The following is a 22,978-nucleotide window of genomic DNA, read 5'->3' as shown; positions in this document are numbered from 1 at the left end:
CATCCCTGTCTGCATATAATTATCTCTCTAAAGACAGCATTTTTCTGTCTCGTCGTGTAATGTTTTATCGTTAATATTTCCAAAAGTATTGCGTTTATTTGCAAAAATATCCAATATGTATTGCATTCTTCGCAAACTATTGCAGTGATTCCCAAAAGTATTGCATTTATTTGTAATTTAATTGCGAATACTTTCAATATATTTTGTTATTCGTTGCCGGATATGGCACTAACGAGTTTCCGTAGTTTTCTGATGTTCATACCATCTTCAACCAAAAGAAAAAATAGTTTAGTGTCCAAGATCCCCCTTTCAACATCGTGAAAAATCTTTCACGTACTCTCTAACGGTGGTAAAATAAAATATCAGCAGATTTGTTCATAAACATTACTAGCAAAATCCAAACCTGATATAAAACATACACTTCAAACTTTTCTCTATAGTTTGGACTAAAATTTTCAAATCTTTTCAAGTGTACACACGAAGTTTTTGCACGTGGCTCAAACAAACCCTAACATTTGTGCTGTTTTAGATACATTGGATTATCGCGGAGATTACTACTTAGGGTGTTTGCCAGATCTACACTCATCTAATTTTGTACAACTCCCGCCCTTAATAGTTCAAGTGAACTTTTTAGTCTTTGTTCGTAAACTTAACATAACAACACTTCTTCAAATCCACTTTCAACTACCATTTCTCACACTACTACTGTACTCTGTCGATATCTCTCTGTAGAAACTCTCAATGGCTAATCTAGCCAATAGAGTTGTTTTTTTTAATTCCTTCATCAGCATATGAAAGACACTTTGAGTACTCTAAAAAAAAATTTCATTTATATGCAATAAAATTAATTTTGCACCAAGAAAACCCATGAGGCAACTCCAAAATGGCTTCACCCCAATCTGATCCTTGACTATTTATAGGAATTATTTTATATCTGTCACATAAGTATGAGGAACATAAGTAGAGAATATTTCCAGTCACACAGTACGATTGTGGTTTGTATAAAAGAGGTATGAGAAACAAGGAATTAAATGCTAAGGAAAATTTAGTACTAACTGCATGGACTTGTGACGAACGATAATGTTTTAAGAATATAACGTAAATAAAACTTCCTAAATAGGTTCGTTTAGAACAAGTTAGCAAGACGTACATTTCATTCATCATATATAACAGAGTTTAGGAAAGTGAAAAATATTCATCTACGAGTATTCTTTACATTATAATTTTCAACTAACTTTGTACCAACTGATTACAAAAATTGGTATAACATCGCCCTTTTTAACCCATCAATAAAATACCGGACTTCAAGGACATATAATGAGATTTTCCATACAGATACAACCGCTACGGTGGCCTAGTGGTTAGAGCGTCCGTCTCGGATGTGGGAGGTCGTGGGTTCGATCCCCGGCCGAGTCATAACAAAGACTTACAAAAATGGTACTAACAGCTGCCTCGCTTGGATCTCAGCATTTAGATATTAGTGTTGAACTCATATGCATGCTGTTTAAATGGTCACTGGAATAATCTGGTAAATGATCTACATCACTGAAATTAGCAACATGTCTGAATGTCTATATAGCCTGTAGAATTAGAAGCTACATCCATAACTGTTTCCTGCTTTTTAAGATTTTACAAAATTCCACAAAATGTTTAGGGTTTTCTTTTATGGAAAAGACCGGGTCTGATAAGGGCCAATTTTGTCCCCAATCAGACTCCTATACAAATCATCTAGATAAAAGAGGCCCCTCGATTTCATTCTTATCCAGAATAGCTTTTAAAGAAAAGCGACATTTAAAAAGCACATGTTCTCTCCTGTGGAACCTATTTCCGTGGATTACAGACGATATGGCTAATATGCCCATACGAAGCAGACTGCCGAAAAGATACAACTGATAATTTCTTTGCCTACTTTAATAGTGCTATGTCAATACAGTTAAGGTTCGCAAAAGCTAAAAATTATTCATCTCGTTTCATAAATTGAATATCAAATCATTTCCCATTTGATGTCCCCTGTGCATGAATTTCTTTACCATAAATAAACAGACAACAGGCGTGCATACCTTTTGTATCTTAATAATAGCCGTATCTTGATACTATGTAAAATTAAGAACCAAATCGTATGTTCAGAACATCATGGAGAAAAGCAGTGTTATGTATGTGTGTGGGCTTACATGATACTTTATTTTATTACTAATTCGATAAAATTCCATATATTGATCAATAATCACAGAACTAGATACTTTTATACGATATTTAGGAGAGAGAGAGAGAGAGAGGCAGACAGACAGACATGCAGTATATTAGCTGTAAGGCATTCGGCATGCGATGCACATGTGCTTTCTGTTTAGTAGTTTTGTTACAGATTGAAGATACCAGTTTTGTTTTTTTTTAATTGTCACGCGTCCTCTTTTTCGTGGACATGTCCTCCTTTCTGTTTCTTAAATCTCTATACAAATACTGATACAGATGCATCCACTCTCCGGGGGGGGGGGGGTCCTCATTTTTGGTTAAATTTTGTAACACGAGAAAAATCATTGGAAAGATGATGAGTTTTGTTATATGATATGGGTTTCCAGAATGAATGAGAGATTATTATAAATGTATATGTTCCAGTGTGTAAACACCCTCCCCCATCATTACTTTTATTTAACCAAGGAGAAATCATCAAAAAAAAAAAAAAAAAAAAAAAAATTCTGGCTCTGAAATACATTGAAATAATAGTCTGTCTATGATATACAGAATTAAATGAACCTATTATATCAATTTTTTAGTTCAAAAAAAATCTTGAGATAAAAGAAGAATAAAAGTATGCACAGACACGGACGAAAATCCTAACATCCTTCCCCTGAAAACTAAACATAACACCAAATATTCGATACCGGTATACCAATTTATTAATATTCAATTCAATTATGAAACACGAAATAATCAAACTCTAATAAATGTCAAAAAAATGCTTTTTAGTGCAGTGATTAGAAATCCATATAAGGAAAATAATTTATAAACACACACCCTCAGAAACGACACCGAGCTGTTGAGCATCTGGTTTACTGAAGGAGTTAGCAAACTCGAGGATGTATATAATTTATAGCCGATTTTAGGCTGGCAATCGGTCTATTCATTTATACCCGATTTAAGGCTGGCTATCAATCTATTCATTTATACCCGATTTTAGGCTGGCAATCGGTCTATTCATTTATACGCGATTTCGGCTGGAAATCAGACTATTCATTTAACGTTTAATCTGAAATAATGCAGCAACTATGGTTGACAATGTTGTCCGGTACAGAGAAGAATACACTTACATGTGTACATATGCAGCACACATATACAATCAAGTTGCAAAATAAAAAAGTTTCAAAAAAATGTGTCAGACATCCAAATTCCAGCAACTGAACACTTGCATCGTTTTTAAAAACGCTCCAAAAGGATCTCTCTCTCTCTCTGTCTCTCTCTCTCTCTCTCTCTCTCTCTCTCTCTCTCTCTCTCATCATCATCCATGCTCTAGTCTAATGTCGATGGAAATATATATGTGCATAATACCCCAAAACATGCAAAGCCATTGTTTTATAATATTGTAACAGATACAGCAGATAAGACATTGTGACCTAAAATTGATGCACACGTCCCATGCGACAATTGTCGGTGCCAATTAAGTTTGAGTGAAGACCTTATAAAATTGTTTAAAATGATCTTTTTCAATTAACTTTTACATGGTACAAGTGCCACCCACCATTTAAATTTCTTGGGTGGAGTTGGGGTAAAGGATGGGAGACACGGTCGCTCAATTGGTTGAGCGTCGGATTTGTAATCTAAGGGTCGCGAGTACGATACCTTCCCCGGCCAGAGCCCGGGAATGCAATCTTGGTGTGTCATTGGGAAAGACACTTAGCTTCCACTTCCTCGGCATGATATATCCATCAATGTCTAAATAGTGATACTAACACCACACACACTCACGTACAACATGAATGTCTATACAGCGTTGTTAACACCACACCACTTATTTATATTTAAAAGAAAAACGAAAGAAACGAAATAGTAAATAGAGAAATGGAAAAGTCTCTGGTCGGGATAGAACAGATACTGTCCGATACATTAATTAATAAAAATAAACCATTTTATAGCGTTACACCATACCTCTGCATACAAGTGTTGTTGATATATATATATATATATATATATATATATATATATATATATATATATATATATATATATATATATAGGGCCTGGGGAAGTTCCTTAGAGCAATATATATAACAAAGGCTTATCTGCTGTTTCAGCTTTTTCATTTTTATAGAAAACAACATAGTTTATACACATCGTGGCACTCAAGGGAAACAAATCGTACAATATTCCTTGTCATCCATAAATATTTCTTTGAAAATTGCTGCAGGGATTAGGTCCATCTTTTGAAAGTTACCGAGGAGTCAATATGTAACGAGGAATCAAATGCCTGTTCAAGTTATTAGACCGTATTACTGTCTGTACCTTAGGTGAACCAATAATAGATAGGTCAGATGTTTTGTCATTTTCTCCGCTAATCTGATTGGTCAATTTTATCATATGGAATATAAACAAATTCTCTTTGATATCACATAGACGCATCACAAACAAATAGGTTACGTCACTATGATTTAAGACAGCAAACATCACTTTGACACGTAAACATTCAATTCTCGTGAAACACTGTATACTACTCAGCATTTCTTCAATTTAGGTGGGGAAAAATAGAGCTTGATATAGTGTAGGGGATACGTCGATGACATCAGTTCTTTCTTGCGACGTGAAAAATTACGTGAATACATTTTTTTATTACGTACACCGCTTTGTATTTACTAAGTACACCTACTGGTATTCATTTCATAACCCCAATATGTGTAGCTTTGTATTGTAAATGACATATATATTTGTTTCGAGTCGGTGCATCTAAAATATATAGAGTGGACGTCAATGAAAACATCTAAATAACTCCAGTCTTGATGTACGGTATACAAGTTTTGTTTGCAAGCCACGAGAAATTGAAAGTGACATATACCAACGTACTGCTTAAAAGTGACATATACGAACATACTGCTTAAAAGTGACATATACCAACGTACTGCTTAAAAGTGACATATACCAATGTACTGCTTAAAAGTGAAATATACCAACGTACTGCTTAAAAGTGACATGTACCAACATACTGCTTAAAAGTGACATATACCAACATACTGCTTAAAATGACATATACCAACGAACTGCTTAAAAGTGACATATACCAACGTACTGATTAAACGTGACATATACCAACGTACTGATTAAACGTGACATATACCAACATACTGCTTAAAAGTGACATGTACCAACATACTGCTTAAAAGTGACATATACCAACATACTGCTTAAAAGTGACATATACCAACATACTGCTTAAAAGTGACATATACCAACGTACTGCTTAAAAGTGACATATACCAACGTACTGATTAAAAGTGACATATACCAATATACCAACGTACTGATTAAAAGTGACATATACCAACATACTGCTTCAAAGTGGCATATACCAACGTACAGATTAAAACAGACAGATGCAAACACAATAATTAAAAGAGAGAGATACCAACATACGGAATAAAAATAATAGATACTAACGCACTGATTAGACATGACAGATACCAACACACTGATTATAAATGACAGATATCAACACTTATGAAAACATACAGATACAAACAAACTGGTTATAAATGAAAGATATCAACACAGTTATGAAAACATACAGATACCAGCACATTGATTATAAATGACAGATACCAACACACTGGTTAGAAATGAGAGATACAGACACACTGATTATAAATGCCACATACATACACACTGCTTATTAATGACATATATCAACACACTTATCAAAACAAACAGATACCAGCACATTAATTATAAATGACAGATTCCAAACACACTGATTACGAATGACAAATACCAAAACACTGATTATAAATGACAGATTCTAACACACTGATCATAATGGACAGATATCAACACACTTATCAAAACAAACAGATACCAACACACCAATTATAAATGACAGATTCAAACACACTGATTATAAATGACAGATATTAAATCACATAAAAAACAGACAGATACCTAGACACTTATTATAAATGACAGATACAAACACACTGGTTAGAAATGACAGATACAAACACACTGATTCTAAATGCCACATACCAACACACTGATTATAAATGACAGATACAAACACACTGATTATAAAAGATAGATATTAACACAATTATTAAAACAGACAGATACTAGCACACTAATCATGAATGAGAGATATCAACACACTTATCAAAACAGATAGATACCAGCACATTGATTATAAATGACAGATACCAACACACTGGTTAGTAATGACAGATACAAACACACCGATTATAAATGCAACATACCAACACACTGATTATAAATGACAGATACCAACACACAGGTTCGAAATGACAGATACAAACACACTGGTTATAAATGCCACATACCAACACACTTATTATAAATGATAAGATACCATCGCACTGGTTAGAAATGACAAAAAAGAACACACTGATTATAAATGCCACGTACCAACACAGTGATTATAAATGACAGATACCAACAAAGTGATTATAATTGACAGACACCTACACACTGCTTATTAATGACAGATATCAACACATTATGAAAACAGACCGATACCAACACGGATCATAATGACAGATATCAACACACTGATTATAAATGACAAATACAAACACACTGATTATAAATGACATATATCAACATACTGATTATAAATAAAAGATATCAACTAACTTATGAAAACAGATAGATACCAGCACACTGATTATAAATGACAGATACCAGTACACTAATTCTAAATGGCAGATACCAACACACTGATTACACAACACACTGATTGGCACACTGATTATAAATGACAGATACCAGTACACTGATTCTAAATGGCAGATACCAACACACTGATTACACAACACACTGATTGGCACACTGATTATAAATGACAGATACCAGTACACTGATTCTAAATGGCAGATACCAACACACTGATTACACAACACACTGATTGCAAATGACAGGTACAATGAAACTGACTATAAATGACACATACCATGACACTGATTATAAATGACACATACCAACATACTGATTATAAATGAACAGATACCCACACACTGATTATAAATGACAACTAACAACACACTGATTATAAATGACAAATACCAACACACTGATTATAAATGACAGATATCAACCCACTTATCAAAACAGACATATACCTAGACACTCATTAGAAATGACAGATATCAACACACCGATTATAAATGGCAGATATCAACACACTCATTATAAATGAAAGATATCAACACACTCATTATAAATGAAAGATACAAATACACTGATTAAAACAGACAGATACTAACACATTCTTTAAAACAAAAATATACCAGCTCACTGATCAAAGTGACATATACCAAAATACTCATTAAAAGTGACAGTCGCTCTTTGACTGTATTCATAGCTAGTTTTATCTGCTAATATCATTAATGCATTGAATTACAACAATATTGTTTGAATGAGCTATTGCTGTCTTGTACATTATTGCAAGAAAGATTTTAATGTTGTAAGTATTCGACGTATAACACCGCGATAACGTTTTGAAGTGGCCAATATTATTCCCTGTCAAGAATATCTCACACTGAAATGCACAGCCATACAACACCTTTCAATTAAGATGGGAAATGCTTGGTTCATGCCAAAAGGAAACATTTTATCATGTTCTGACCCCATATCAAACTAATAAAAACGTATACCTTAAAAAAATACCCAGAGAATTCCTTTTTGGAAAAAGTTAGGGAGGGTTCATTGTACGAAACTAAGCCATGCTACCATACAGTATGGTGCATACTGTAGATTATGAGGTCAGTTTCTAGAAATTGGCTGATTATCTGGTCTGTGAAATATCTAACAGCGTCTTCTCACAGTCAAACAACTAATCACTAAAATCCAACAAAACAATAAACGGAGACATAAATACAAATGGCACATACCCTAGTTTTATTGCAATCTCTAATGCAAATTTAATCCAACGTGCATATCAACGAAAGCACACCAAAATTAAAGTGTATATGTAATAGCTCAAGAATAAATTTCCAGATACATTCTTCATCAAAAGAAAAGTCCCTTTCTCATTAACATCCATCGCAAGTACCAAACGTCTGAGCCATCGGAAATTTATTGCAAAAAGATAACAGCAAAGTGGCTTCTTTTCCAGTGATTTCCATGGGAATCTATTCATTGTTTTATAAATGATTTTCAGTGATTGCAGTGACAATTTATTTCGATTTATATAAATAATTTCCATGGCATTTACCCATTGTTATGTAAACACTGCAGCGGGACTGTATTGATTATTATTATTGCTCGACTGTATTGATTATTATTATTGCTCTAGAAAACACACACGTATAGTTTCCTTCAAAACTATATGAAAGCGTGCATAACAATAAATTTCGGAATCCCACGAAAATGTCAGAATTTCCATTTCCGTATTCAGACTTCCTTGCGTTTTAAAGCTGTTTTATAAACAGCTTTTTTCCTGTTCAACGTCAAAAGAATAACAACAACAGCAGCAACTACTAAACAGAGCTACACCTTAAGATTAAAATCTTCTTAAGTATGAATTTTTATATCTAAAATGTATTATAAATTAAATAACGTACACTAAACAAATTATAAAATGATTGCCGTATTATTTACACATAAATGAGCCCATATCATACCTTTCAAATATGTAACAGGTGTATCACAAATGAGGTCAAAAAGTTTTGCAAAAGTGAATCTTAACTACCGAGGCATCCTAATGCAATTCAAGATCGTTTCACTTCACTACTCAGCGGTCTGACCAAATAAAATCGGCCTTTATCGTCATCTGATAGCATAATCTTACATTGCTGCCCATTTCAAAGGAAATCTATGAAATTCATCGAACAGTTGAAATCCTTTGCTCACTAATGATAGCAAAATATAGACACAGCTGTATAATGTAATCGAAAGAAATTTAAACGATTGTACTCGTTTGATAAATTTCTTTTCAAACGAGCACTTATGTAAGACACAGCTAAAAGTTAAATAAATATATACACAGGCATACTATCTGAGCTGTATTTTTTCGCAAAGAATTTAGCAGCATAATGGTGCTGACGGCATCCTTGTGGTTGGCATCAAACGAAAGAACGGTTCTCGGTTTATACCGCATGTTTAAAGACATGGTAAAGCTCATTCATGGTGATCGATAATCTTAAAGACATAAATACTAAGACCATCTTAATACAAATTGCGTTGTCAATATTGGAATACTGTAAATTTATTTATAATTTTCTACAAGGATGTCCGTTATGAGCATATACAAATATTCTCAAGCAGTAATCATATAACTAATAAGAGTTAGCAAGTCTTGGGACATCATTCCCAGAAGACTATTGACAAAATCAATATCAGACAATGAATCTAAGTACATGTGAACGTGTACTCCGAATTGATCAATAATGTGGCACCTAAACCTATCCCACCAAAACCTATCCCACCAAAATTTATCCCAGCAAAATCTATCCCACCAAAACCTATCGCACCAAAATCTACCCCACCAAAATCTATGCCACCAAAATCTATCCCACCAAAATCTATTCCACCAAAATATGTCATTAAATACTTCATTAAATACTTTCACCTAAAATAATACTTTCGTCTGTGTAATTAGAATTTTCCACACGTAGACAATTATTCCTAATAAAATACAAGAATGTGCTTGAGAAAGGATCAGTTTTTATTGCATCCATAAAATAAATATTTCGATGTTTCCAATAAATAATAAAGTTTACGATATTTAGTAAGACGATAAATTACATGATTTAAAACACAGAGTATATAGATTGTTCACTCAATTAAACTGTGTTCCAATACATTCCGACCTGTGTTACTGTCATAATCAATTATGCTGTTGTACACTTGCAAAACCTTCTTCATGCGATACTATCCAAACGGGGATGAGAATAAATAAGCAAGTAAATAAGTAGGTAGGTAAAAACTTAAATCCGCTAGACAGAAAGTATACGAGAGAGAGAGAGAGAGAGAGAGAGAGAGGCTTTGCCTTAGGAATACGTAAATACCACCTAAAGGTTGGTAGCCGTCAAAATGGGAAATCTAATTGAGATAATGAGGATAAGACGATTCAAAGGCCCCAAACACGTTTATAAATGTGCGTAAAGTTTAAGGCTGGTACAAGAACCAAGAGTTGCATCCCTTGGAGAGACATATCTAAACTGTGTTTTTCGTAAAAGACTTGGAATGTAATGATACACTATGAATTTTTTTACTGCTTTTTCTTATTAATAAATAAAATGTAACGTTCAACAATGAAAATGTTATGTACAGGATAATAATGCATTTAAACTGAGAGAGAGAGAGAGAGAGAGATTCTTAAAAATTTACAGATGGGTTTGGATCATTTAATGACTTGTACTAAACGGAAAGATTTCACAACATTTTAAATGTAACATTTCTTGCGTGCGTTAAGCATATCGCTGTTAGCCGTAAACATCATCAGCAAGAGTCATGCTCTTTTTGAAAGTTACTATATCTTTCGGAGAAATGTTTAATACACAGCAGCCGACGACGATAAAAAAAAAAAAACAGTCGAGATAATGAAGATCATATCAGTGTATTTGCTTAACACCAGTTAAATGCAATAAACATAGATAAGATTTGCAAATCTGTATTCACTGTGTCTATTCAACCAGATAATTCCACGCTATATGTATTGACTTCTGTCTGCAGAACTAACTTGCGGGTATATCAGAGTCAGCATTAAAGATCAAGGTCTCCTACCCCGTATAAAGCAGACTTGTCGGTGCATTCACAATCAGCATAATGTAGCAGTTCAGACCTTGCAGAACGTTCGTAACACGGTACATACGATACAACAATAACTTTCCTAGTACCTTGCGTATTTGCCTTGTACGAGGAGCGAGAAGTGTGCGTTCTTATTGCTAGATGAAATGGTCTATAAATACATTCGTCTTGCGCATTCCTTGATTTAATGCTTAGGGAAAATGGTGGTTGGCCTTCTTACAATATGGATAAAGAATTAATCTCCTCTTTTCCTCAGCTGCCATGTTGAAGCTTGCGAGGCTATGACTGTCTTAAGTAATAATATTTCTCAATCAGACACGAAAAAAGCACCTATGGTAGAACTTCCATTGTTCTGTTGAATATAATCTAAGCGCGCAGTTGGTGAACCAAATCTTTTATACAAAAACTACTTTTCGAAGCTATAGTTTGAGTAGGATAAGAATTGTACTTCATTTAGTTCGTCTTACTTGGTGACTACTTTTATTCAAGGAGAGAGTCTTAAGCGGCACACAAGCTGCTGCTGTATAGCCACGATCGCCAAACTCACGCATCAATATATTGATTTAGGTTACAACTCTATAGTCAGTGAACAACAGGGCTCGCTCGTGCTAGCCACTGGTGAAGAAGACAGGGTTAGAACAATCAGAGATCGTGGAGATAAAAGCCAAGTCTCGGGAAAGAAAGATTAGTGCACTTAGAGTCAAGTATTGTTACGGAACTTTAATGAACGAAAAGACGGAATGAGAATGTGACAGCGATAGGGAATATCCAACATTTAAATCGGTATGGATTTTGATGACTTCTGGTGTATATCCATCACCTTTTTGCATATGCGGAATAATGATATAGTTTGAAAACCATGGTTTCTCGGTGTGTATTGTGTAGCGAAAGTTATTTCCAGGAACATATTCAGCAATGCTTGCAGTGAATAAATCAAAGAATAAGTTATCTGGATATATTTTTCATGATTCTAGGAAATTCTCCGAATGGGAAATCGGTAAGTTTACTTTTTGTGTTAAATGAATCATTATCACACTGAAACGGTCGGCAAAGATAGTCCATACATTTACCGTTTTAATTATATTGACCTCTTGTATGCTTAATTGTCCTTTTATATAGCTAATTGTTTTCCTATATAGCTATTTTTGTGTATTTGTGTCAATTACTTTTTAAACTTTAAAATTTGAATAATTATTATTCAGTATATTTGTACAATAATGGTCACTTAGATATTGCCTTAAAGTCTATGTACATAGCTAAAATGGTATAATCTTATCTTCGTGTAAGTAATGATTTCCTCTCTCTCTCTCTCCACAGTGTCACACACACACACACGCACACGCACACACACACACACACACACGCATACACACGCTCGCGCGCGAACGTGGATTCAACGTGAATCTGAGAAACGTTTAGCTGGACATAGTTTATACACAACAGATGCAGCCATGCTATACATGTTTAATGATTCCCAACTGCATGTGTGTACAACGTAGTTTTCCCCTATCGCTGGAGAGAGAGAGAGAGAGAGAGAGAGAGAGAGAGAGAGAGAGTAGTCGTTGGCAAGTATATTGCCTACTACTGTGTTGATTATTCTACTGATAAATAAATAATCATGGCGATGATTTTAGGTTTGTGTTTGTAGCGTACATAGCCAGGCATTTGTTCTACACATGGCAACCCTGTACAATGTATGTAGACAAAGCTATGCAGAGACCTTAACGTATATTGAAATCAAAAGTTATATTTGTATAGGGTAATAAGTCAACAAAAGTTGGAAATAATTTCACCTTGCCTTAAGTGTTTAATCACATTAAGAACAGGAGGATATTCAACTTGTTAAAAGGATTCACAGGCAGTATGTTGAACGTGTACATAACAACCTATTAGTCACTGAAGGAAGGCACGTATGGTTATTCGTATATGCCCGATCGTTATGACTCCTGATCGTATTCACATGAGAGAGAGAGAGAGAGAGAGAGAGAGAGAGAGAGAGAGAGAGAGAGTCCCATTATCGAACATATATTTGCCTTAATATACAGATTACTGTCCGACATATTCCAGTTATTACAATTATTATCTAGATCATTATCAGACCAGTTTCTCTTATTATCAGCATTATCGTCAGGCCAATTTCCCTTATTATTTACGTCATTGTCAAGTTTATTCCACTTATTATCTACATTATTGTCAGGTCTATTCGCCTTATTATCTACATCATTGTTAGGTCATTTTGCTTTATTCTCTACATTATAGTCATATTTTTTCAATTTATTATTTCTATTATTGTTTGGCTTATTCGCCTTGATATCTGCATCATTGTCATTGTTTTTGTTGTTGTCAACGTATTATCTATATCATTGGTAGGTCTATTCCAGTTAGTATCTACATGGTTGTCAGGCCTATTCCACTTACTAAATGCATCATTGTCAGCAGTGAGGATTATATACGTTCTTTTCTATGTGCTTAGTATTCTCTCTCTCTCTCTCTCTCTCTCTCTCTCTCTCTCTCTCTCACACACACACACACACACACACACACACACTTAATTAAAAAAATAAACAACTGGACAAATCATGCTATCTGATTGGAGATGGTTATTGTCATATTTAAAGTTAGTTTTTATTTCTTCAATTTATAATTTCCATACAGATAAAACAAGAGACAGTAAAGGTTATCGAACTTAAACCCCAGAGAAATCGTTTCCCCCATCTGTCTCTCTCCCTCAGTTGTCTATCTCTCTGTGTGTCTGTGTCTCTCCAAATATAGATATAAAGATAGATAAATATCTGTATTGTTGTTCACCCGCTAGATCAGTTAAACTTAAGTCAAATATCAGAATGTTGTACGTTTCAATACAGGAAATTAGTGCACGTTTTGACAATTTGAATATTTATTGGTTGTCAGGGAATATTGACACTAATGAATAAGCCACTAAACGCCCCAAGTGTGTTTTCAGCTTGCAGAGCTATTCAATTAGCTTCAAAGGCACGGTCTACTTAATAATGAGCTAAACGATGGGAATTCATCAACTGTCAAAAGATGTCAGATTTTTATTTATATTGTGAAACCAATTTTAGGTAATTGGCTCATACTTGTTTGTATTAATGTAACAAAATATTTATCTGATCCTTATAAATGAACGTCAAATAAGTATGAACGCAGTTCGTGACTAGTTCGTATTATTTGTATATATTTTTTTAGGATTTAAAAGTAATTTGAAATAAAGGGAACATGTAAAGTTTGTCTGTTACGTTATTCTATGTTATTCCCAGGAAAATATACATGATGCAGTTGTTCATAATTTATCGTGGATCCTAATTATTGCGTTCCCGGGCAGGATTGGGCACGATCCACTGAATATCTGCGGCTCCCATGTAGCGCTGGGGTGGAAAATGGGGTTAATTAGATCCAGGAGGCAGTACGTATTAGAGTCACTGTCAAAACATTGGGGCTGCTAAATAAGGAAAGCACATGATCTGATGGAATATGCCACATGACATGGTAACGGGTTAAATAAAAACTAAAATAGGATCCTTTTCCGGTATTTCTGTATTGAAACAGGACATATTGCTTACCGAATTCATTTATCATTCATTGAGGATGTATTACGCGCACAGGCTAGACTAACGATTGTATGTAAACTGAACATGCAAGAAATAATGGAAGTTATTAAGCGCACAAATGACTTAGTAAGGAATTGGGGTGGGGGTGCAAACCATTCTCAATATGTGCGCGATATATTTTCATATAATTCTGACGATTCCGATGACTGTACACAGGTATAAAAATAAGTCATAGGGCATATATACTTTGTAGAGAAATTGGAAAATTAGATACTTATAATGTTGTTTCTTTATTTTATATAATTCTGTTGTTAGCTTAAAATATACGTAAGTGATAGGGATATGACACTTCGGTGATTTAACGGAATTTCGGAAGCTCGGTGTGCCTCTAGCTAAAATTTACTGATAGTATTTCTGAAACAAATACCGAGGAAAATGTTATAATGCAGCAATGAAATCTAAGACCTCCTTTCTCTTTGCCACGTTTTGAGTGGCAGTCGTTGTTTGTTTTTTTTTTGTTTGTCGAAAGGAAATTTAAAGTTTACGCGGGAAGACCCATTGTTAAAAGTCTAATATAACTCCTGGTACGAAACTAAACATTAGTTATTTTTTATTTCTGAGCAGAAGAGCAATCTTAAAAGCCAAACTCTTGAGTGCCACATCATCTGTAAAACTTGATACGACTTAAATGTTCGTTTTGAATTTACAAGACAGGTATAAGACAAGTTGCTGATGTACTCGATATTAAATTAGACGAGTGGTTCCAAAAATTGGCTGTACCGCCCGGGCGGTGTGATTAGCGGCGGAGGGGGGGGGGGGCAGTATTGCTTAAAAATGCTTTTTACGGGGTAAGGTAGGGGGCACTGAGGATAGCCAAAGGGGCGGTCAACCTAACAAGTTTGGGAACCACTGAATTACACTGTAACTCCGGTCCTCATATTTCCTGTCCACGCTACTTTAAAGCGGGAACAAAAATGAAATAACGTTTGTTTCACACGTGCGCTAGCTTTGTTTTCTTCAACATATGCTCGTATAGCCATTTGTTTCCATGTCCGAAAACCTTTTACATTAATTTTTACTAGGAATAATCACATATTCCCATACAGTGTTAATGTAAACAAAATCGATCATAAATTACGTGTGATTTTTATTTGGTTGGTTGGTTTTCTTTTTTTCTTTCTTCGTTTGTTTGCGTTCTACCTTCTTTTTTGTTGTTTCGGCGTGGCATACGAGGGGTTCTGTCCCCCGAGTCTCTCGATTGACTGCCAAATATCGCAGTCTATATACAAGTATCTCGTGGGCCACTAGACGAACGAAGGATAAGTTTGATTTATATTTCACAATGATCGAAAAGAAGATAATTTACATTTCAATCGATAAAGTGTTAGTAATTGTCAATGCAGAGCTGGTAGATTTCACAGGGAGTCAATACTCGCTTGTACCACATTGTCAGTATGCTACGTTGATTGCTCCGACAACAGTTTTACTACCTGCCAAATGTCTATAAAATATATATATAAGTGAGTTCATCCGTATGACAATTATGTATGTAATACGGTAATCTGGATTAATTCAAACTGGTAATATATGTTAATGCGAGTACGAAAATTTATGCTGATTATATGTGTTTTCTGTGTACTACTTTATTTCATGCCCTATTTAATACATTTTTGTCAATGAAAGTATAAATAAATTTTACACCAACAAACTCTTCATATATTTAAATTAGAATCACCTAACACTAGGTCTTTTTTAGGTCGTGATTTTAATGTTTGGATCGACTTTGAGTGGGACCTGTAGACAGTCTCCCAAGCCAAGCTACAAAAGCTGCCACGATGTACGTAAATTGCAACAGATCTCCATATTTAGGGTAATTTTGGGGATATCAGTTATCTCCCAGACAATTCAAGGTACAACACTGACTTGAATCGATCGTACATGCTGTTCCTTTATCATTATATCTACCCACAATCATTATGCACACAAACCACATCCGTGTGTGTGTGTGTGTGTCGCTTCCCGTATTGAAATAAATGTTTCAATTCAATAGGATTTCAGGTATGTTCATCTTTATCCCTTAAAGCACCGATCGCGTCATCACGATGTATGTGTTCATGGCTATTCTGGTAATACAGAGGAAACTACCAAACTAAGAGGAACTTTGCCCATTTATTTAGGAAACATAGTCACAGACTAACTGACGGACAGACAGACAACAGGTGAGACGAGGGTGTGGGTTTCAGAACATTTTCGACCCTAAATGATGAAGATTGTTACGTCAAGCTTGAAACAACTTTTAATCTGAGCTTGGAATATAAAAAAATTAAATAGTTTGTTGTAGGCAAATTACTGATTTCATACATGTATGATTTAATGTGTTTATATATAGAACTCTTTTTTGAATTTTATGAAATTTACTTTGACAGCAGATCTAGAGGTTATTGATTTACATGTACTTTTTCATTAGAAATTAACTTAACTGAAAGTTACAGCTCATAATTCATTTGACTGATACCTACATGCAATGACCGGATTGTAAACAAGCTTGTTAAAAATGTATACGCAGAGCGTGTAAAAGCAACTTTTTCTGCTTCTACTGTAGCAGATTTTGAAATGCGTTCGATGGTTTTGACTGGTTTTGTTTTGAGCCCTATAGCGGATATCCGTCCATCCTCATTAATCAAGGAAAGTTTATAGCTCGTTATTACATGAAATCCCGACGATATTTCACAACCTATACGGGCATCAATAACGTTCCGAATTGATTGCAACAAATGCACTAGACGTAGTATCAATCATTTTCCTTAGTGTTGCCTGGGTGTGATTGAATATGTCTGAGAGGTCTAATCTTTATACCGTTCTTTGCTTTGATTTGTTTGTCCATTTTGTTATTTGTCGATTTGTTACTATTGTAATTGTCGTGTTTTGTTCAGCTCGTGGTTTGCTTGTTTGAGGGAAATGGTATCGATGCTCCTAAACGGTTTTTGTTTTTACTGTTAAAACTCTCTTTACCTGTTTAAAATACTGGAATTACTACTACTACTAATGTTGCTGCTGTAACTACTACTACTTCTACTAAGACTACTATTACAAACCAAATGCAATGGTGTGGCTCGCTTTTACAAACACAAACTATCTCTAGTCAACAAGAAAAGGGGACGATGTCTGGATAAGATGTAATATGTAGACCTCTATTGTATCAAATTCAAGTAATCTAGACAGAAAATGTGATGCATTTGGATTGTATCCCTTCCCGCTGTTTTTCTTCACGATATTTCTTAAATTGTGCCAACCGAAAATTTCATTACAGGCGTGCATTGTGCTGACTCAAAACTGATAATCTCAACTGGACTGATCAATATTTGAGTTCCAGGATGTGCCAAAAATATCGTTATGGTTGACACTGCTTTTCCTGCAATGACGACTTGCATACATATGTTACAGATACTGCATTACTGCTACTACTACTGCTACTACTGCTGCTACTACTACTACTACTACTACTACTATTACTGCTACTACTACTACTACTACTACTACTACTAATAATAATAATAATAATAATCATAATAATAATAATAATAATAAGAAGAAGAAGAAGAAGAAGAAGAAGAGTATGGATTTAGTACAGCGCCAAATCTTTTGAAGTTCTGAACGATTTACAATATCTGATAACGTATACAAACATATACAAGGACAAGATTACAAAAACAAGCACCAATAAATGACAAAACAAAAACATGCTAATAGAAATTAAGGCTTTAAGTATGTTCCTTTTTAGTTCAAATAGGTGAGTTTTAAGAACACTCTTGAATAAGATCACAGTGTTCTTGTGTCTAAGATCTATGGGCATTCGTTCCACGTTCAACGAAATGTAATGTAGTGAAACTAGGTTGTGTGTCATTCCGGATCAACAGAGTATCCAGTGAAGGTTACAAAGCGGTGGGAAGGTGTGCACATGTCTTTGGACACTAACTTAGGATGATCCCAGCAGCCATGTTTGGAACCTTTTGAAGTTTCTGTAGTAGATACTGAGAAGAACCAGATAGATGTGACTTACAATATTCCAGTCTTGAAAGTACTTAGGAACACAAGTGTTTTAGTGGCATCAACCGAAAGAAAATTGCAACTGGAGCTGATGCTTTTCAGCTCCAGACATGCAGCCTTACATGTTGGTGAAGTGATAACTAAACTCCCGAGTCTGACACATAGGTTTCGTACTGGCTGTATAAATTCAGTGTTGGTATTGCAGACACTAATTGTTAAATGGTAATGTATGTGAATAGGAAAGTCTTTGCTTGGTCGTCAGGATGGCTTCAGTTTTATCATCATTCATCCAGTACTACTACGTCTAGATGAAACACATAAACTTGTGGACCGCTCCGGCGGCCTCGGATGCGGGAGGTCGTGGGTTCGATCCCCGGCCGAGTCAAACCAAAGACTTACAAAAATGGTACTAACAGCTGCCTTGCTTGGCGCTCAGCATTAAGAGGTTAGTGTTAGGACTGGTTGGCCTGGTGTCAGAATAATGTGACTGGGTGGGACATCATGCTAAATGTCTGCGTCATGACGCCACAGTGCTAGATATCACTGTAAACTGCCACATTGTAGACGTCGTAGCGTTATGACTGAAAAATTGTTAAAGCTACGTTAAAGATCCAAATCACATCACAACACATGAACTTGTGTAACTTTAAAGTTTCACCACATGTATATTTTCTTATAAAATGTTGGGATACGATATAAAATATGTATTCCATCATGTGACGCCGTAACAGATGGTGAAAATAAAAACTATGTAATAAACAGACGAACATGCGTTTAACAAAATGAAATATTGTCCTCTTTTACAGGTAACATATGTAAATATAAACCGTGTATTGTTGTAGCACATATGTTCATGCTAATTTGTGTTAAACAGTTTCATACATAATTTGACTCAGAACTTGCAAGTCATTTTTGGACATTCCTGTTACATATGTTTTATTAATTGCCACGTGTTTTGTGTGACACTTTGGTCCGCGTTGTAATCAACCAAAGAATCATAAGGTAAAGTTGAACTAGCGAATTGAACTTTACCGTAATAACTCTAATAATATTTGGATTAATTAATTCCTTTATCAAGGGAGTTATACAGTTATACAGACACTATATTAAAATATGTGGTCTCTTGCTGTGAAGATCAATCATTTATTGGAGTTCATCACCCAGGTCATTTTTTATAACATCATTTCCTCTTTAGGGTGTTGTCCATCTTACTTAAATGGTCATTGTTCAGCACACGAGAAGCTTTACATGGCGGCCATTATAACTGATATAGGAAGAATCCCGGTAAAACTCGGGAAGAACCACCGACCCATGGGAAGTTGCTGGATAGCTTTCTCACATACCCACACTGTCTTAGCCCAAGAGTCAAACCCACACAGACAGAGGCGAGACATCAATGATCCGTAACGGTGGCCGTTTTCGACCACTAGCCCCCCCCCCCCATCAGTCTCTACTTAAATGGTGAATAGTTATTGGTGTTCTAAGTTTAGAGATAACGATTCTTAGATTGTTATATGGAATTCATTAAATGATCATCTGTCCAGTAATTAAATGATCGTCTGTCCAGTAACATGATTTAAATCATGCCTTGAATCATTCAATTGAGATTAAGCTTAAACCCAAGTTGTCAGTCAGTTATTAAGGATAAAACTACAAAGTTTTCCTCGACAGATAAGCCATATTCTTGGTCTATAAATGTGACTTTGCTCCTGGTCCTATTTTTATAAACATATTGGCCTTATTTCTTATATCGCCATGCGTCTGGCATTATCAATGTATCCCATATCTGTCACGGATCTGGGATTATCCCTCGATCATATATTAGATTATAAAGTGAGATAAATATAAGATGCCTCTTCAATTAAAATTTCTTTATTAACGTAAAGTTAGATCAGTTAGTACAATCAAGACTTACATGCCTAAATATACTGTTTTACAATCACACTATGATTACAATGAGAAACGTTACTTGAAATGTTTAATGGAATTCATGCAGATGGGTAAAAGTTAGCAATTCATACTGATGGGGGAAACTAACGGAAAAGCCACTAGACACCGGCATATTTGGAATTGTGAACAAGTAGGAAAACCAAAGGAAAACTAGAAGATCCCGTCATAATATTAGACCTAATGAATGATACTAATCAATCAAATAATTGCTACATTGTTTTTTTTTTCTTCTCTCCAACGTTAAATCAACCGTGTGCTCTGATACATTAACTTTTCTCTCTAAAGTTCAATCAACCGTGTGCTTTGTAAACGAAATTGTCCTGCTATCAAGAGCTGACCATGAGATCGAAACCCACTAAACACTCCCTGCGGCAACACAACTCTTTTTATAAGAATCGAAGTTTGTTTTGCTCATGTAAGTGTGAATCTTGAACCTGTATTTTCAACTAAAAAAGGCTAAACAATCGTCACATTGAATTGTATGAGATGGGGATCACAAGGTACCGGATTTAGAACTTATTTTCTGCGCCTATCCTTAATCTTCTCACTGCCATAGGAGTCTACACTTACCTAAAAAAAAATTACATCTTCGGTTAGTAATGGCTGTTGTTGCTCAGATCAACGACATCATTCTTCGCTTGTTTATATGAAAAATTAATACTGACTTACAAAAAAAAAAAAAAAAAAAAACAGTTCGAAGATACAAACGAACCGAGGCACTATGCGGGATAGATTATATGTCGAAGACATGCACTGAAAGACCAATCTTTCATTTGGGGCTACCATTTTTGTCCTTCCACATTTCACCGACAGCCAATGTATTTATATTCCATTAGTGTCGCAATGAAATTATATTTAAACTAAACTAACTTCCTCTTCAACTTCAGTCATATCCTCATAAGTCGTCTCTTGATCTTTCCCCGTGTATGTTGAATGCCACATCTGTATGGTTTGCCGATCTGATTTCGTTAATACCATGTATCTACATGTCAAAAAAAGCCACACCATACCCTTAGATAAGTCAGTTACAAAGCAAAAATTTTTTTTTTACTGTGTTACCTATTATTGTTATTGTGGGTTTAGCATGGATTTCCTATTTAAATACACGTTCAGAATGCATAAACGTGTACCGTTTGTAAGGAAAAGCTGACCGATGCTATGGAATCATTACATGTAAGATAAAAAACAAACGTACTGTGCTCTCGGTTCTTTTCCCAACGCACTTATAGTCACTGTACAGACTGTTTGCTTGTCTTGCAATGTTTCCGGTGTTTATGTTCATATCTTACAATGAAATTAACTAGGACATGAAACAAGCAGGAGACATTGGTTGAGAACTCAGAATCATTTATGACCCAATTATTTGGCAGAAAGTTAAAGCATATTTTAGTTTGAATTAATGCAATCATCGGGACACACGGCAACATGCATCGTGTCAGCTGTAGTTTAGCTTTTGTCATACGATAGGACGCACTGGTTATTCTCAGGTAACCGACATTTGAAAATTTTCATGAACACTTATCGACGTGTGGCGATTCTTCTGTAAATATTCTGTTCTTCACCGTTGCAAATTGAAATAGTTATTTTTGCATGATCACATTAGTGTCACGAATAGAGAACACGATTCTACAATTACTTGTCGAGATACTTTTTTCTATTCCTTATCTGCTTTTGCAAAGGTAAGTTTGTGTGTCTTCAATATATGATGTTGATTTCCACTGTGAGTAAGAAAAGGTTGACGAAGATCATTTAATAACTGACTTCACTTTCTTACAGGATTGGTGAAGTCATGAAGCTTGAAAATTGATTACACACTGCACCAAGAACCGAATTTGTTTCCGTCGGCCGTTTGTACAGTGTGTAATCGATTTTCAAGCTTTAAGACTTGATGAATCCTGTAAAGCATCATTCGATACTTATAATTCGAAATAGTTATAAAAATGATAACAAATATCACGCAGTATTATAACTATATGTTAACAATTGTTTTACAAAATATTATCAAAAACACATGAGGGGTGCAGGAATACACACACACACACGTATATATATATATATATATATATATATATATATATATATATATATATATATATATATATATATATATATATATATATATATATATATATATCTCTCTCTCTCTCTCTCTCTCTCTCTCTATATATATATATATATATATATATATATATATATATATATATATATATATATATATATATATATATATATTAATACAAAAAATACTATCATACAGGTTAGAGAATTTTAATTCGTACTCTACGGAGATTCGAACCCAGGTACGTGGGCAAACGGCACCCATCGCCTTGGCTGCACACACGAGATCATTTTCCCGCACGACTGAGCACACATCACCAAAAAAATGATGTTACTCAATCAGTGTTATATGCACTCGAATGTAGCAGACACACTCGCATGACGACCTAGTAACT

The 22,978-nt window shown here is 34.8% G+C and overlaps 1 protein-coding gene across 4 annotated transcripts in view; it reads left to right on the top strand.

Moving 5' to 3' along the window:
- Positions 1–11,143: 11,143 nt before the first annotated feature.
- The window catches only part of LOC149792282 (cubilin-like), a 273,994-nt gene continuing 262,159 nt past the window's right edge, over positions 11,144–22,978 (top strand). For 2 of the 4 annotated variants that reach the window (XM_089970838.1, XM_089970839.1), the window contains exon 1: positions 11,144–11,956. In XM_089970838.1, coding sequence (XP_089826964.1) covers positions 11,924–11,956 — 33 coding nt within the window. In that variant the 5' untranslated portion in view covers positions 11,144–11,923. The remainder of the gene's footprint in view (positions 11,957–22,978) is intronic. The other 2 variants (XM_089970837.1, XM_089970836.1) reach the window with 1 other exon arrangement.

Source organism: Sinohyriopsis cumingii, chromosome 9 (assembly GCF_028554795.1).
Source record: "Sinohyriopsis cumingii isolate HCF-2022 chromosome 9, ASM2855479v2, whole genome shotgun sequence".
Taxonomy (NCBI): Eukaryota; Metazoa; Mollusca; class Bivalvia; order Unionida; family Unionidae; genus Sinohyriopsis; species Sinohyriopsis cumingii.
The sequence above is the reverse complement of the archived record's forward strand: the minus strand, read 5'-3'. Positions and strand labels throughout refer to the sequence as shown.